At 38.1% G+C, this 13167-nt stretch overlaps 1 protein-coding gene across 1 annotated transcript; it reads left to right on the top strand.

Moving 5' to 3' along the window:
- The first annotated feature begins 7125 nt into the window (after positions 1 to 7125).
- Positions 7126 to 13068, top strand: nod2 (nucleotide-binding oligomerization domain containing 2). Its single transcript, XM_030163363.1, has 11 exons — positions 7126 to 7352; positions 7462 to 7995; positions 8214 to 8340; positions 9589 to 11368; positions 11489 to 11572; positions 11649 to 11732; positions 11821 to 11904; positions 11993 to 12076; positions 12234 to 12317; positions 12474 to 12557; positions 12826 to 13068. Exons 2-11 carry the CDS (start codon positions 7510 to 7512, stop codon positions 12896 to 12898), a joined length of 2970 nt encoding a protein of 989 aa, XP_030019223.1. The 5' UTR covers positions 7126 to 7352; positions 7462 to 7509; the 3' UTR covers positions 12899 to 13068.
- Positions 13069 to 13167: the final 99 nt, after the last annotated feature.

Below are 13167 nucleotides of genomic sequence, written 5' to 3' on the forward strand. Positions count from 1 at the left end.
ATGAACAATGTAACGTCCCCTGGCTTTGTATTTATGTTCCAGCATTGAAGAACTTAGTGCACGAAGCTCACAATATAAAACAGGACAATGGGTCTAAATTGATCTGCTGGACCCTTTAATTCTCAGCTATAACATGAACAAAGGTTAAAGTAAGTTATCATCTGAGCAAAGGGTGTATGATCATTTATAGATGAATACTACCCACAGCAATTACAGGGAGCAATTACTGGCCCTCCAGGGACCACTACGCCTTCCACTGGAGAGGCGGAAGACGTGGAAGTAGGGAGTACTCATCTCTGAGTACGGTGCAGCACAGAGGTATTTAAGGCTACCATCTTCTACTTATTCTAATGAATCTCCCAGTACCCAAGAGGATATGCATTTGTTAGTTATGTCCTGGTGAGTACACAGTGGTGTAATTGTGGGTGTCTAGTAATGTAAGATATGATGCAGCAGAATACAAAGGATTTTATTACAGTGAGACAGATACTGCTCAACACAATATCTTTCTTGTTAAGACTAAACGATCCAAATGAATCAATAAGGACAATTTAATTCCTCAAGTATAAATTCATTTCTTAGTTTATATCTATGAATTGCTTGCTGACTATCACAGAAAAAAGTAATATTCGCTGGATTATAATAGGATAAAACTATCCAGCGCGTGTGTACTGTGATATTTGTGTCATAGGAAGAAAGGAGTTACATAGAAATGGTCTTTTTGGGCAGAAATAAACTGCATCTCTGTGTTGCCACCGGCAAAAAAGCAATGATATTGACTTAAATATGTGGAAATGAGAGGCTGCCATAATATGTTCTCTGTGCTTTGTTTCCAGCAGATAGGCAGAGAGCTTTGAAGTGTGGATTGGCACAGCGGGGTGCGAGCTTCTGTAAAAGCAAGATGCTAAACGCTAAGGATGAGAAGGACATGAGGTAGTCTATTACCAATACAGGAGCAAAGAGAAAAAAAGGCAAATCCAATGATAATGTACATCTGTTCCAGTGAATTTATGAGCTTTGAACATTTTTTCATGTGGGATAAGTGGATCCTTTTTCTTACAGAATCTCAGAACTTCAAAGCAGATTCGCTTTGGATAATGCAAATGATCAGAATATGCTGGTTTCTGCCTACTCAAGAGCATGAAAAGAAAGAGTGAAAAGGAGAATTAAAGCTAATTGGCATGGCAGTCTTTTATGTGTGGAAAGAAGGGCAAAAATAAAACACTTCAATTATTGTCAAGTTCATTCAATTAGGGAACAAGCTGACAAAGTGTTAAAGTTCAATGTGCCCGACCCAGTATCCATTTGCATTAAATGTCACTTTTTATGTGGGATTTTCCTCCCGTTATATCTGATGAAAATGTAATTAGTTTGATTAAATGCACACTATAATCACCAAGCTGGTACTAGAGTCAGAGAGGCTGCTTTGTTCAACTCTGATGCTGTGTTGGCCGGGGCCATCGGTAGAAACACTCCTTCCTTCATCCCTAAATCCCTTATTTTTTCTGTTCTTACACATAAGAAAATCTTGGCAAACAAAGCAAAGAGAGGACTGGCCATTATTGAGAGTCCACCCCAGTGTCTGACAGTGACTTCAGATGCTCAGACTCTAAATTGTCTTTTGTCCTATTTTTCATACTGCCTTAGATTGATGGCAGGCAGGAAGCTGGGCAACAAAAGCACAATTTGTGTTCAGGAGAGATTTTTCATTTTGTAGCTTTCATCGACATGGCCATTTATTTCTGTCCGACTCCTAGACACAATCTGGAGTTAACTAACTTCATTTGTCATAAACAAGACAAAACACATTTGTCACCTGCAGAAAGCACAAGTAAAAACCAAATACAGGATATAAAATGGCAAAAAATTGCATTCATTGTACATGTTTCTTGTGTTATCACACGTTGAATTATTGTAAATAATCACAGACTGTACCCTGTACAGCTCTCATAGTTGATGACCTGATTCTCACTCAATGCATGCTGGGACACGCGCTGGCCACATGGGACCCTGTGGATGGTGGGTTGATTGATGGTTTCATTATGTACCTGTTTCACCTTGAGCTATGTGACAAAAACCTATTACTGTCGAGCCACTAACATTAACCTATTAAAACACATATACACACTCAGTTATACATTTAACGATGTGGCTGATTAGACATTAAAAAGACCTTGTGTGAAGGCAAAATGAGTGACATTTCTCTGCAACTTTATGACACCCATTTTAGGGAGTTTAATGTTAAAAGCACATACCCCATGGTTCTGCAGAAACAGTACGAGTGGATCCTTCATTGTGCAAGAAGTGCGCTTCAACTTGTACAAATATAACTGGACTTCTGGAGACAGACTCCAGACTTCTAGAGATAGCAAAATGAATAAAACAAGGCTCCAGAAAGTTGCATTGGTTTTTAGTAGATCATTGGAGCTCTTTCTTTTTGCAACATCAAAGGGAGCCGCAGCTCTTTGATGTGGCAGCATGCTGTTTAAGGTACAGAGTGAATGGAGAGATGTCAAGCTGCAAGGTGCCTCTGTAGTTTACGTTGAGTGCTGCAGAGAGCTGCAGATGAAAGGAGCAAACAGAGTTTGATAATGAATGTCCAACAAGTAGGACCCATCTCAGACTGTGCACACCCAGCAGGGGGCCCGGCTAACCTTGAGCGCAGCACCCCGAACCTCAGGCAGACGCTGGAGACCAGACTCCTTTAACTTGGATGCTCCTGAAAAAAGGGGGCTCTCAGATGTGAGCTTTAATCTTCCTGTCAATTAAATCCTGACTGACGCACACACCCATGCACACATGGTCATGCACACGACTAAGCACACATGGTCTAATCAACCAGTTACCTCTGAAAGCGATGCCATCCACTTCCTCCGCTGAACACCTCCCCTAAGAAACAAATAAGTCAGCATCGGTCTCGTCTCATCTCAATCCAAAGTAATCAGTAATCCATGAAAATAATTACTTGTATTGTTTGTGAAGTGCTAAATGTGTTATTACAAGAAACATCAAACTAGTTAACTGAGCAAATCAAAGTAGATTATCTGTTAAATAAATGATGCTGGTTCAGTGATTGTGTACATATACTCACTAAGTAAGTAAGTAAATAAGTTTTATTTATAGAGCACTTTTCACAGACAGGGGGTCACAAAGTGCTTTACAGTGCAGATACAGTTAAATGCAATTCAAAACACAGAGTAATATACAGTTTTAAAATGCAATTAAAATACAACACTACCATGTGCAAATTTCCATATGATTATCTTCGTTGTGGCATATTTTTATTTTATTTTTATTTTTTTACCTTTATTTAACCAGGAAGTCCCACTGAGATTAGGAATCTCTTTTGCAAGGCAGACCTGGCCAAGGTAGCAGCCATACAAAGTCCAACCAACATAAAACACATACGATACACAATGAACAATAAAACACAGTAACAACTATTCAACCACAATGGCATCAAGAAAAACAGTGACATTCCTCCTTCACTGCATTGTCTATGATACTTTTAAAATCATTAACAGAAATGAATGTATGTAGTTTTATAGCTTTTTGAAGATTATTCCACGACCATGGTGCATGGTAGGAAAATGCTGTTGTTTTGTCTTTTATTAATTAAACCAAATAGTTGTGTATTTTTAATATATGACAAATAGCATTATTTTATGGAAGGAATGATAACTGTTCAAGCGTAGCAACCTGTGGATTCACTTAAAATAGAGAGGATAGAAGGTGCTGATTTGCTTCTGGGAGTTCTGTGTCTCTGGCAAACCAATCAGTTCACATCCAGTCCATCAGTGCACCTGGACTAACACTGAGCTCACCACATGTGCTTTTGATATCTGCAGAGAAAGAATGCACAATGATGAAATGACTGCAGCCAAATTTTTCCATTCCGGCTTGAGGAGAGAGAGAGAGATGAATCCAGCTCTGAACTGCACAACACTTACTCACTGACATACAGTTTAAAGTGACTTGGTGGACAAGGTTATTTAGTGCTGAGCAGCAGCTTTAGAGGAGTACAAAGAGCTGAACTGACTCCAAATGGACCAAGACGTAACTTTCATGCCCAATAAAGTGAAAGCAGTGAAGTGGATCATCCAGGCCAGGTTTATGTAAGTCAGCCTATGGGAGACTGATGGATGGAAGATTAATTCCACCTCTTCTGCAAAGTGATTGGAATGGACATCAAGCCCTTAAATTATCTTTATCCTACATCTTGGACAAAAATAGATGGATTTAGAGTCTTTGGTTCACTTCAGATGTTGAAAGTGTCTAAGAACTGCAGCTTCTTTAACCTACATTCACTGATTTTATTGAACTCTAACCATAAGCTGTAGCAAAAGGATTGTAAAACTAAGATGCATGTATTAGACATTAATGGGAACATCATCGTGTTTCAGTGTTTAAGAAGTGGCAGTAACACCAGCCTAGTTAAACTCCAAGTTTAATCATGACTAATGCAGGGGTGTCAAACTCATTTTAGCTCAGGGGGCACATTAAGCCAAATTTGATCTGAAGTGGGCCGGACCAGTGAAATTCTAACAAAACAAGTTATAAATAATGTCAACTCCAAATTTTCCTCTATGTTTTAGTGAGATAAAAGTAAAATTATGTGATAAAAATGTTTACATCTACCAACTGTCCTTTAAAACAATGTCAATAACATGAACAAACTGAAATTTCTTAAGTAAACAAAGTGCGGTTTTAACACTATTATGTCTCAGTTTATCATTTATACATGTAAATTACAACTTACAGATCTCAGTGGACTGAAAACACACAAAATATTTCATAACAGGCAGAATATTAGTAAACTTGCACTTTAAAAATGTTCATATTTGTTCAGGTTATTTGCGTTTTTGTGAAATGATAGTTTGTTTTTGCGCAAATACAGTAAAATGACATGAAAATGTTCACATTTTCAAAGAGAAAAATTTGGAGTTGTGAGTATTGATAGGTTATTATGACAGTATTTTACTGATCCGATCCACTTGAGATTAAATTGGTCTGTACATGGCACCTGAACTAAAATAATTAATATCTTCATTGTAATTTTTGCATTTCACAAATTCGTCCCACGGGCAAGACTGGACCCTTTGGCGGGCCGAATTTTGCACCCTGGCCGCATGTTTGAGACCTCTGCTCTAATTCAACCCCCAACCCTAACTAACAGAACTATTGTTTTGTTGTACCCTGGTTAGTTCCCATTGTTATGGAAAAATAATACTCTACTAATTCGTCTTCAATAAAGAAGGATCAGTTCAAGCGTTCAGTGTCAAAAGTATTCACTTTATTGGAGCTCCAAGAAAGAGATACAACATCAGGCAAAGGCTGAAGCTGTCTGAGCCCAAAAACACAAGTAACAATGTAGTCTTCTGTCTCCCATAAGATAAAGATGAGAAAATTATGGTGTGTCAAAAGTGTTTTGGTTAGTGCCAGGAACTTAGAGATAAGACCCCTGTGAGAAATCATCTTCATTCTACCCAGGTGTCGGTTTGGCCTTCTCCTCTGGACACAACACAGAAGAGGTCAAAAACTGCTCCATAATACACAGTGACATGTGTATGCATGTGAAGATATCTGGAATAGGGTTAAAAGTCTATATGATATATGAAATACATGCAAATATATATGGATATAAATGGATATAAGTAATTTAGCCATTACACCATTCTCAGTCTGAAGTTCTATATGTTTGTTCATGATCAAAAATTGCATTACAGTTGATCACATATCGTCAGCCTCGAAGCATAAGCCGAAGTCATATTTTTGACTAAATTGTGCTATCAGTGTAATTCTACTCTCTTAACACTGCTGCTTCATTTTATGTAGATATCGTAATATGACTTGGGCAGTCATGCTATGAAGCTAACCATATGTTAACAGAAGTGCCCCACCTAGGTTTAATCAGCCCAAACGTCACTTCACTGGTGACGCATACAGTCATATAGAGTTGGAGTCACAGATATTCCACCTTGACACAAAGTGTTAAGGATTCTCTCACAAGAAGTGAAAAAAAATATTCAGAAATGTCTATTGGGATTGTGCTTGTATTTTTCTATTGACAATATCTTACCTGCTTTCTTATCCACCCAAACTTGCCTATACCCCCTACTGTGATTTGGATGTCAGAACTCCATATTAGAGTTTTATGCAGGATGCCTGACAGAAGAGTCTAGTACTCTGCAATACACTCCCCTTGGTGATGCTGCTTGCTTCTCAGACAAGAAGAAAAAAAAAAAAGACACTCACTTTAGAAAGTTTTATTCCGGTGCATCTTTGATTACTTCTGCCTTTGTGTGTTTTAGGATTCTTTCCAGAGAGTGAATGAAAAAACACAATAAGCTCATTTTACTACTCAGGAGGGAGCTATATTAACAATAATGATGTCTGTGAAGAAATTCTTGCATTTATTTTATCTTGAAATGAAACAGACACAGTATGATCTGCTTCCAGGGTTGTGTTTTATGTTACTTTTTTAAAGTTTACATCAGAATTCAACATTTGGCAAAGCAGCGGGTTCTCAGTGGAAGCATTAGAACTGAACTAATGCTGAAAATATGATCATACTCAGATATCACACTTTCTGTGATAAGGAGCAAAAAAGAACATGTGAGAAGTTTGTAAATACTGTTAAAAATCAAAGGTTTACCAGTCAGTTACTGAATGGCATAGTTCTTGAAAAACTAGAACACTCAGAAATTTAAAAAAAAAATAATAATAATTTTTAAAAAAGGTGACCGAATATATAACAAATAAGTAAAAAGATTAACATAGAGGACGTCCAGCCCATTTGAGGAACCAGGATGGTTTTATTTATGCAACAGTTCCATCAAGTGGCTGCAGGACAAAATTGCAAAAGTAGGGCGGTAACTGTGGTCACTGAGTTTCATACTACTGACAGTTGATATTATGTAAGATGAGCATTTTCTATCTAGTAATGCATCATAGTATTTACACATTTTCTGCTTTTACTTGTTTGGGTTTTTTTTTTTTTTTTTTTTTTTTTAAGTGTAACTCATTTTTATTGTATTCTGTAAATGCAGTGTCAAATGTAATCACATTGTGGTGGAAAACAGATACTTCCTGTGTAATTCTTTGGTAATATGGTACTGTGTTCAAATGGGGAAGAGGTGAACATATGTGTATATGGGCTAGCCCTGGCTGTGCATTCAATCTGGAGACATTTCCACACAAATTTTAGTTTCTGTTTTACAGGCAAGACGTGGTAACATCACGTTTCACTTTCGGTCGTGGAATGAGGAAGAAGTAATCTAGAAAGCAGCCTCCCTGTCCCTGGTGCAAACACAGATGGAAGGAAAAGAGCTCTGTGTTGTGAGGACATAAAGGTAAGTTAAATCAACCATAATAACCTTACTGGGTGTTTATTGTTATTAAATGTGTAATACTACTTACAGAAACTGATGATTGTTGACATGCTGGTGTTGTTTCTGTCAGGTTGAACTACTGGAAGTGCCTGACTATGGAAGCTAGCAGTCAGAAACCATGTTCAGCAAGGAGCTAGTGTTGAAACACAGAACAGAGATACTGCATGCACTGTGCAGCAGTGGGTCGGCTGAACCTTTAGAAAGAGTTCTGGACATTCTCCTGGCCCAGGGTGAACTTCTATGCGAGGATTACCAGAACATACAAGTACCGGGCAGAGCACTGTATACTAATGCCAGACAGCTGCTTGACTTGGTTTATACGAAGGGTGTGAATACCTGCATGTTATTTCTTGCTGCCCTCAAACAAGTTTTGCCTGAAGCACATGGAGCTACCATTCCTTTCTCTGAGTGCTGTAGTAATCTAGAAAAAAAACAAGAACCACAGACGACATTTACTCAGACTCTTTTGGCTCAAAGGCCCAGCCTGGTCAGTCAGCTACAGGACTGTACTGATGATGCTCTAGATGCTCTACTTGCATCAGGACATTTCACCCCAGCAGAATATGATGAAGTGCAGCTGCCGATACACACACCGTCTCAAAAGGTACCATAAATAACCTAAGGTCTGAGGTTGTCTTCACATTAGTTATTTATTCTTTAAAATATATGTAGGGTGTTATACTGGAACAACACATTTTTCTGTTTTTTTGTTTTGTTTTGTTGTTTTGCATCCATGCTGTCTTCTTCAATTTAGACTTAGTTTTAACTGACATTTATCCCAGTGATTTTATTAATATTTGGTGTTATTTACATATTAATCAGGCCAGGCGTTTGCTCGACCATGTCAGGTCAAAAGGGGAGGTAGCAGCTGAAATCCTTTTACAGTACATTCAGCAAAAGCAGACATCAGGATCACCAGTCAACAAAGAAAAATGGAATACTCCAAAAGGTATGTTATAAGCACGCACTAAAACCTTTATAGTGTATGAAAGCAATGTATACAAGTATATAATGTGAGACTAATTTTACTCAACTTCTTCACATTCCTAAGTGATTTATCACCATTTATTATAATACTATCCTCTGCATTTTGTATTTTTCAGGTAAAATTTGGTATTTTCATATATATATATATATATATATATATATATATATATATATATATATATATATATATATATATATATATATATATATATATGTATATATAAACTTAACGATCATATGTTTACAAACAACTCAAAGGTTACAAAACAGAGCTGAAGAAAAAGTTACTTTTTCAAGAAAATGTATCAGTAACTGAGCATAAAAACAAATATTTACAGTCACTGTCATTTGTCAGATTGCATGGGTTTCATTGGTGAATCCATTTTGCGTACTATGATGGTGTTTTTACATATACTACAGAGCCTCTGTCTGAATAGGACAAATCAGATGATGTTGAAAAGCTGAGAAACTATATTTTACCTGAATTATTTCAATGTGTTGATAGGATTAGTGGTTGAAAAGTTATTAAAATTGTAGATCAGTAGATACTTTAGGTTTCCAATGCCTGCTAATGATTTTAAGGTTTAACCTTTAAGTCTCAAATAGGTTCTAAGTTTATGTGGTGAAAATCAAAAAAGTTGAGCTAAGTTCCTGCTAACATTCAAGAAGTCAAGGTGTTATTCAGGTTAAGCAAGTGACTTGTTTAAGAGGGGGTTTTTTTCTCTAAGAGTTGACCCATCCACAAGCCTCATGAACGAGTAATAGTGAGTGGGCTCTAGTCATCTACTACATTAGTTATTCCTGCTCTGTTGCGATTGAAAGAAGCTTTACTATTGTTGACACACATTGCACAAAAGTCCTAAAAAAGTCTCCCACCTCAGACAATTAGGCTCCCTTTTGGCTGTTACAAACAGTAGTATCTCATTAGTCAATGGTTTAACATGCTGATTGAAAAAGGAATGAAATAAAGTAAGATAAACAGCTTACAAGGTCTGAGATTCAACAGAAAAGGCAGCAGTAATATCTTTGCAAAAATAATGATAGTAAAATGGTTGTAACTTCTTTGAAAGTATATAATACCCACTTATTAACTGTATTGTATTCAGAATTACATAATGCATGCAAATATACTGTATATAGCCATTACATACCATTGTACATACCATTTTTCTTTACTTTTATCCCTGTTGACCTTATGTTTTGCTTTCAGAGTTCTTTAAGTATCAAAAAAAGCTCAGCAGTTCTCTGGCAGCCCAGTCCTGTTTTCTCAGTACCTATGGAGGCACCAGCAACATGTCTTTGGAGGACATTTACACTGAAGGCCATTTGGAGCTACCACATGACTGTATCGGAGTCCATGGATCTCTCGGCCTGGAGGACATCATAGGTGTGGCAGGAACAGTAAATGAGGAGGCTGACACCATTCTGGTGTCTGGAGAGGCAGGCAGTGGAAAGAGCACCTTGCTCCAGAGGCTGCACCTTCTTTGGGCACAGGGGGCAGCATTCCAGGACTTCCTCCTCCTGTTTCCATTCAGCTGTCGCAGATTGAACTCCGAGCAAAGGGAATTGTCTGTTAAGGATTTGCTGTTTCAGCACTGCTGCTGGCCAGACAGGGAGCAGGATGAAATTTTCCAGTTCATTTTGGACCACCCTCATCTCATTCTCTTCACTTTTGATGGCCTGGATGAGCTCAAACAGAGTTTTTCAGATGAGCACAGGCTCTGCTGCCCCACCCAGTGTGCACCGGTTCCCATACTGTTGTTTAATCTACTCCAGGGGTGTTTAATGAAAGGGGTGCAAAAAATAGTAACTAGTCGTCCAGAAGCTGTAGGTCCGGCTCTGAAGAAACACCTTCGAAAAGAAGTCCTCTTAAAAGGCTTTTCCCAGGCTGGGATTGGCTGTTTTGTGAGGAAGCACCACAGTGACCCCACTGTGGCTGCTAAGGTTTTAGAGTCATTACAAACTAACACAGCTTTACTTGGGCTCTGCCATAGTCCAGTGCTCTGCTGGATTGTCTCTCAGTGTCATAAGGAATTGTTGGGCTGTGGGGATGGAAGTCCACAAACTATTACTGATGTTTACTTGATGATCTTACGGCATTTTCTCCAACACAAAAGCCCTGTTAAGAACTCCATTGGTTTTGGATGGATAAAGGAGCATCTAGACACAGTCTTGCATCTAGGGCAACTTGCCTTTGAGGGGATAAGAACTTCTTGTTACATCTTTTCAGATACAGAGATGAACGCATGTGGTGTAACTGAAAAAGACATCAGCACTGGCTTCCTCACACAAAGCACAGGTCTGTCGTCTGTTCATGCTAAAATGTATGAATTCCTACATGTGACCATGCAGTGCTTCTTTGCAGCTCTGTACACTGTTTTGTCCACTAATACTGACCATTACATCATCCCTAAACTCTTTGAGTCACATGTCATGAAGGAGATGAACATGAACAGCACATGCTTTGGGATTTGTTTACCCTCTGTTGAACAACAACAGCAAGTCTCAGAGAGGGAGGCTATGGCAGTAGAAATAACGAATTTGCAAATGACAGCCACCTTTTTATCTGGACTACTGTCCCAACGACATCGAAGTCTATGGCTCAATTGCTGCCCCAGGGCCACAGTGGAGAAAAAGGTCAAAGAGGTGGTGAGATGCCTTTCAAAAAGCCTCCGAAAACACTTTAGGTCTATTCCTAAACCAGTAGATGGGGAGAAGAAGAGCATGCATGCAATGCCAGACTTTGTCTGGCTTGTCAAATGCATTTATGAGATGCAGGAGAGCAGTATTGCAAAAGATGCCATGAGTAAGTTAGATGTGAACCACCTGAAACTGACCTATTGCAACATTGGGCCTGTAGAGTGCACTGCCCTGACCTTTGTGCTCCAGCATTTAAAAAATCCTGTGGGGCTCCAGCTCGACTACAACTCTGTAGGTGATGTTGGTGTGGAGCAGCTTCTTCCCTGCATGCCCATTTGTTATTCACTCTAGTGAGTATTGAAATAATGTGACTTTGATAGTATGTATTCCTTTTTGCAAACAAAGGTGTTGCATTTAGGAGAGAATTAAAATACAGATTTTGCTCAACTGTCTTTTCTTTAATCCTGCAGCCTCAGAAATAATAACATTACAGATGAGGGCATCAGCAAACTGATTGCAAAGGTTATCCAGTGTGACAACTTCCAGAAAATTGCGTAAGTATTGTCAAAAATAATTAATAGCATAAAACTACAAATAGCATTACTCTGCATCGCTATTTTGTCGTTCTAGGCTCTTTAACAACATGCTAACAGATGCATGCACTCAGCATTTTTCTCAGCTTCTGAAGACCAAGCAGAATTTCATTTCTCTAAGGTTAGCTCACATTTTCAGTACTTATCGGGTAAGGCATGAACATGGACTGTCTAATGTAAAATGACATGAAAAGAGTTTTCTTTTTCAGGCTTGGAAACAATAACATAACAGCAGAGGGAGCAAAGCAGCTGGCACAAGGACTGAAAGTCAATCATTCACTGCAATATTTGGGGTACAATAAAACTCTTATTGCAGAACGGCAGGTATCTACTTGAGTGTGCACTATGATATAATGTATTAATATTTATTTTTATTCTCAGGCTTTGGGGCAATAAGATAGGTGATGTAGGAGCAGAGGCTCTTGCAAATGCCTTGGAGAGCAGCAAAACTTTGGTGTGGCTCAGGTAATATTTGTTAAAATAATGTCATTTTAGATTTTTAGTTTGCTATCACATCACTATGTTTTTACCTTCTATGATGTAGGAGTGGATGTGCATGCAAGCTTATAGCATAGTACATGCCAATATATTTCATTTTAATTCTGACCTTTTGTGACGGCAGCTTGGTGTGCAATGGTGTAGGAAATGCAGGAGCTTGTGCTCTTGCCAACATTATCAAGAACAGCACATCACTGGAAGAGCTCTGGTAAGTGTTAGAAAAGACAAGTCATAGGATCAGTAAAGTTCTGTTTGATCTAATCTAATCTAATCTAATCTAAAAAACAAAATTTGCATTATCTGTGTACCTGATTTGTCATTTCAACATGTACAGTATTGTTTACTGTCTGTTGTCCTTTAAAAGGTTGACAGACAATTGCATAACCAAAACAGGGGCGGAGTGCCTGATTCAAGCCTTAGAACACAACACTCATGTGAAGTCAGTCTGGTATGTGATACATGTTGAGTTCCAGAGCAGTGTGATATTCCTTATTGATATTAAACATATTTGAAGATTTTTGTGTCCTGGATTTAGGGCACGTTAAAACAATTATTTGGAATCTACAACTTACATTTCTCATTTATTGACATTTTAGTAGTCATAGTAAGTAGGAACATATCTTGTAATTTGCAAAGATACATTGTTTAGTGTAATACTGTCTCTTGCTTGGAGAGAAACCCGTTGTCTGTGTTTTTTTTCATTTTTTCCACTTTAGGTTGAAAAACAACAATCTCAGCGTGGAAGAGGTAGAAGAGATGGCACAGCGTGAACCCAGACTGATCCTCTGATTTTCTGTTTAGGTGGCTGAGGACTGTATGTTGCATTAAGAACTGTTTAATTTATGAAATGAAAAATTTCTTTTGAATTTCAAATGTTACTGCTTATGAAATACAGAAAATATATCCTACCTGCATGACTGGACTGTGTTTTGTATACTGGTGATGGTATTAAATCATAAAACTTCCCATTGCCCAGTTTCTTCAGTTATCAGTTTGTTGTCACTTATTGAATCATCCAACTATATACAAAACATTTCCACTTCAACTGAAGGTTCACT

The sequence above is a fragment of the Sphaeramia orbicularis genome, chromosome 3, assembly GCF_902148855.1.
Source record: "Sphaeramia orbicularis chromosome 3, fSphaOr1.1, whole genome shotgun sequence".
NCBI lineage: Eukaryota > Metazoa > Chordata > Actinopteri > Kurtiformes > Apogonidae > Sphaeramia > Sphaeramia orbicularis.

Bases quoted from the DNA above. Each gene is read 5' to 3' on its own strand.
- nod2 (XM_030163363.1), top strand. From the start codon at position 7,510: ATGTTCAGCAAGGAGCTAGTGTTGAAACACAGAACAGAGATACTGCAT. The intron at 11,369-11,488 runs GTGAGTATTGAA...TTAATCCTGCAG, and splicing joins CCCATTTGTTATTCACTCTA to CCTCAGAAATAATAACATTA. The intron at 11,733-11,820 runs GTTAGCTCACAT...TTTCTTTTTCAG, and splicing joins CAGAATTTCATTTCTCTAAG to GCTTGGAAACAATAACATAA.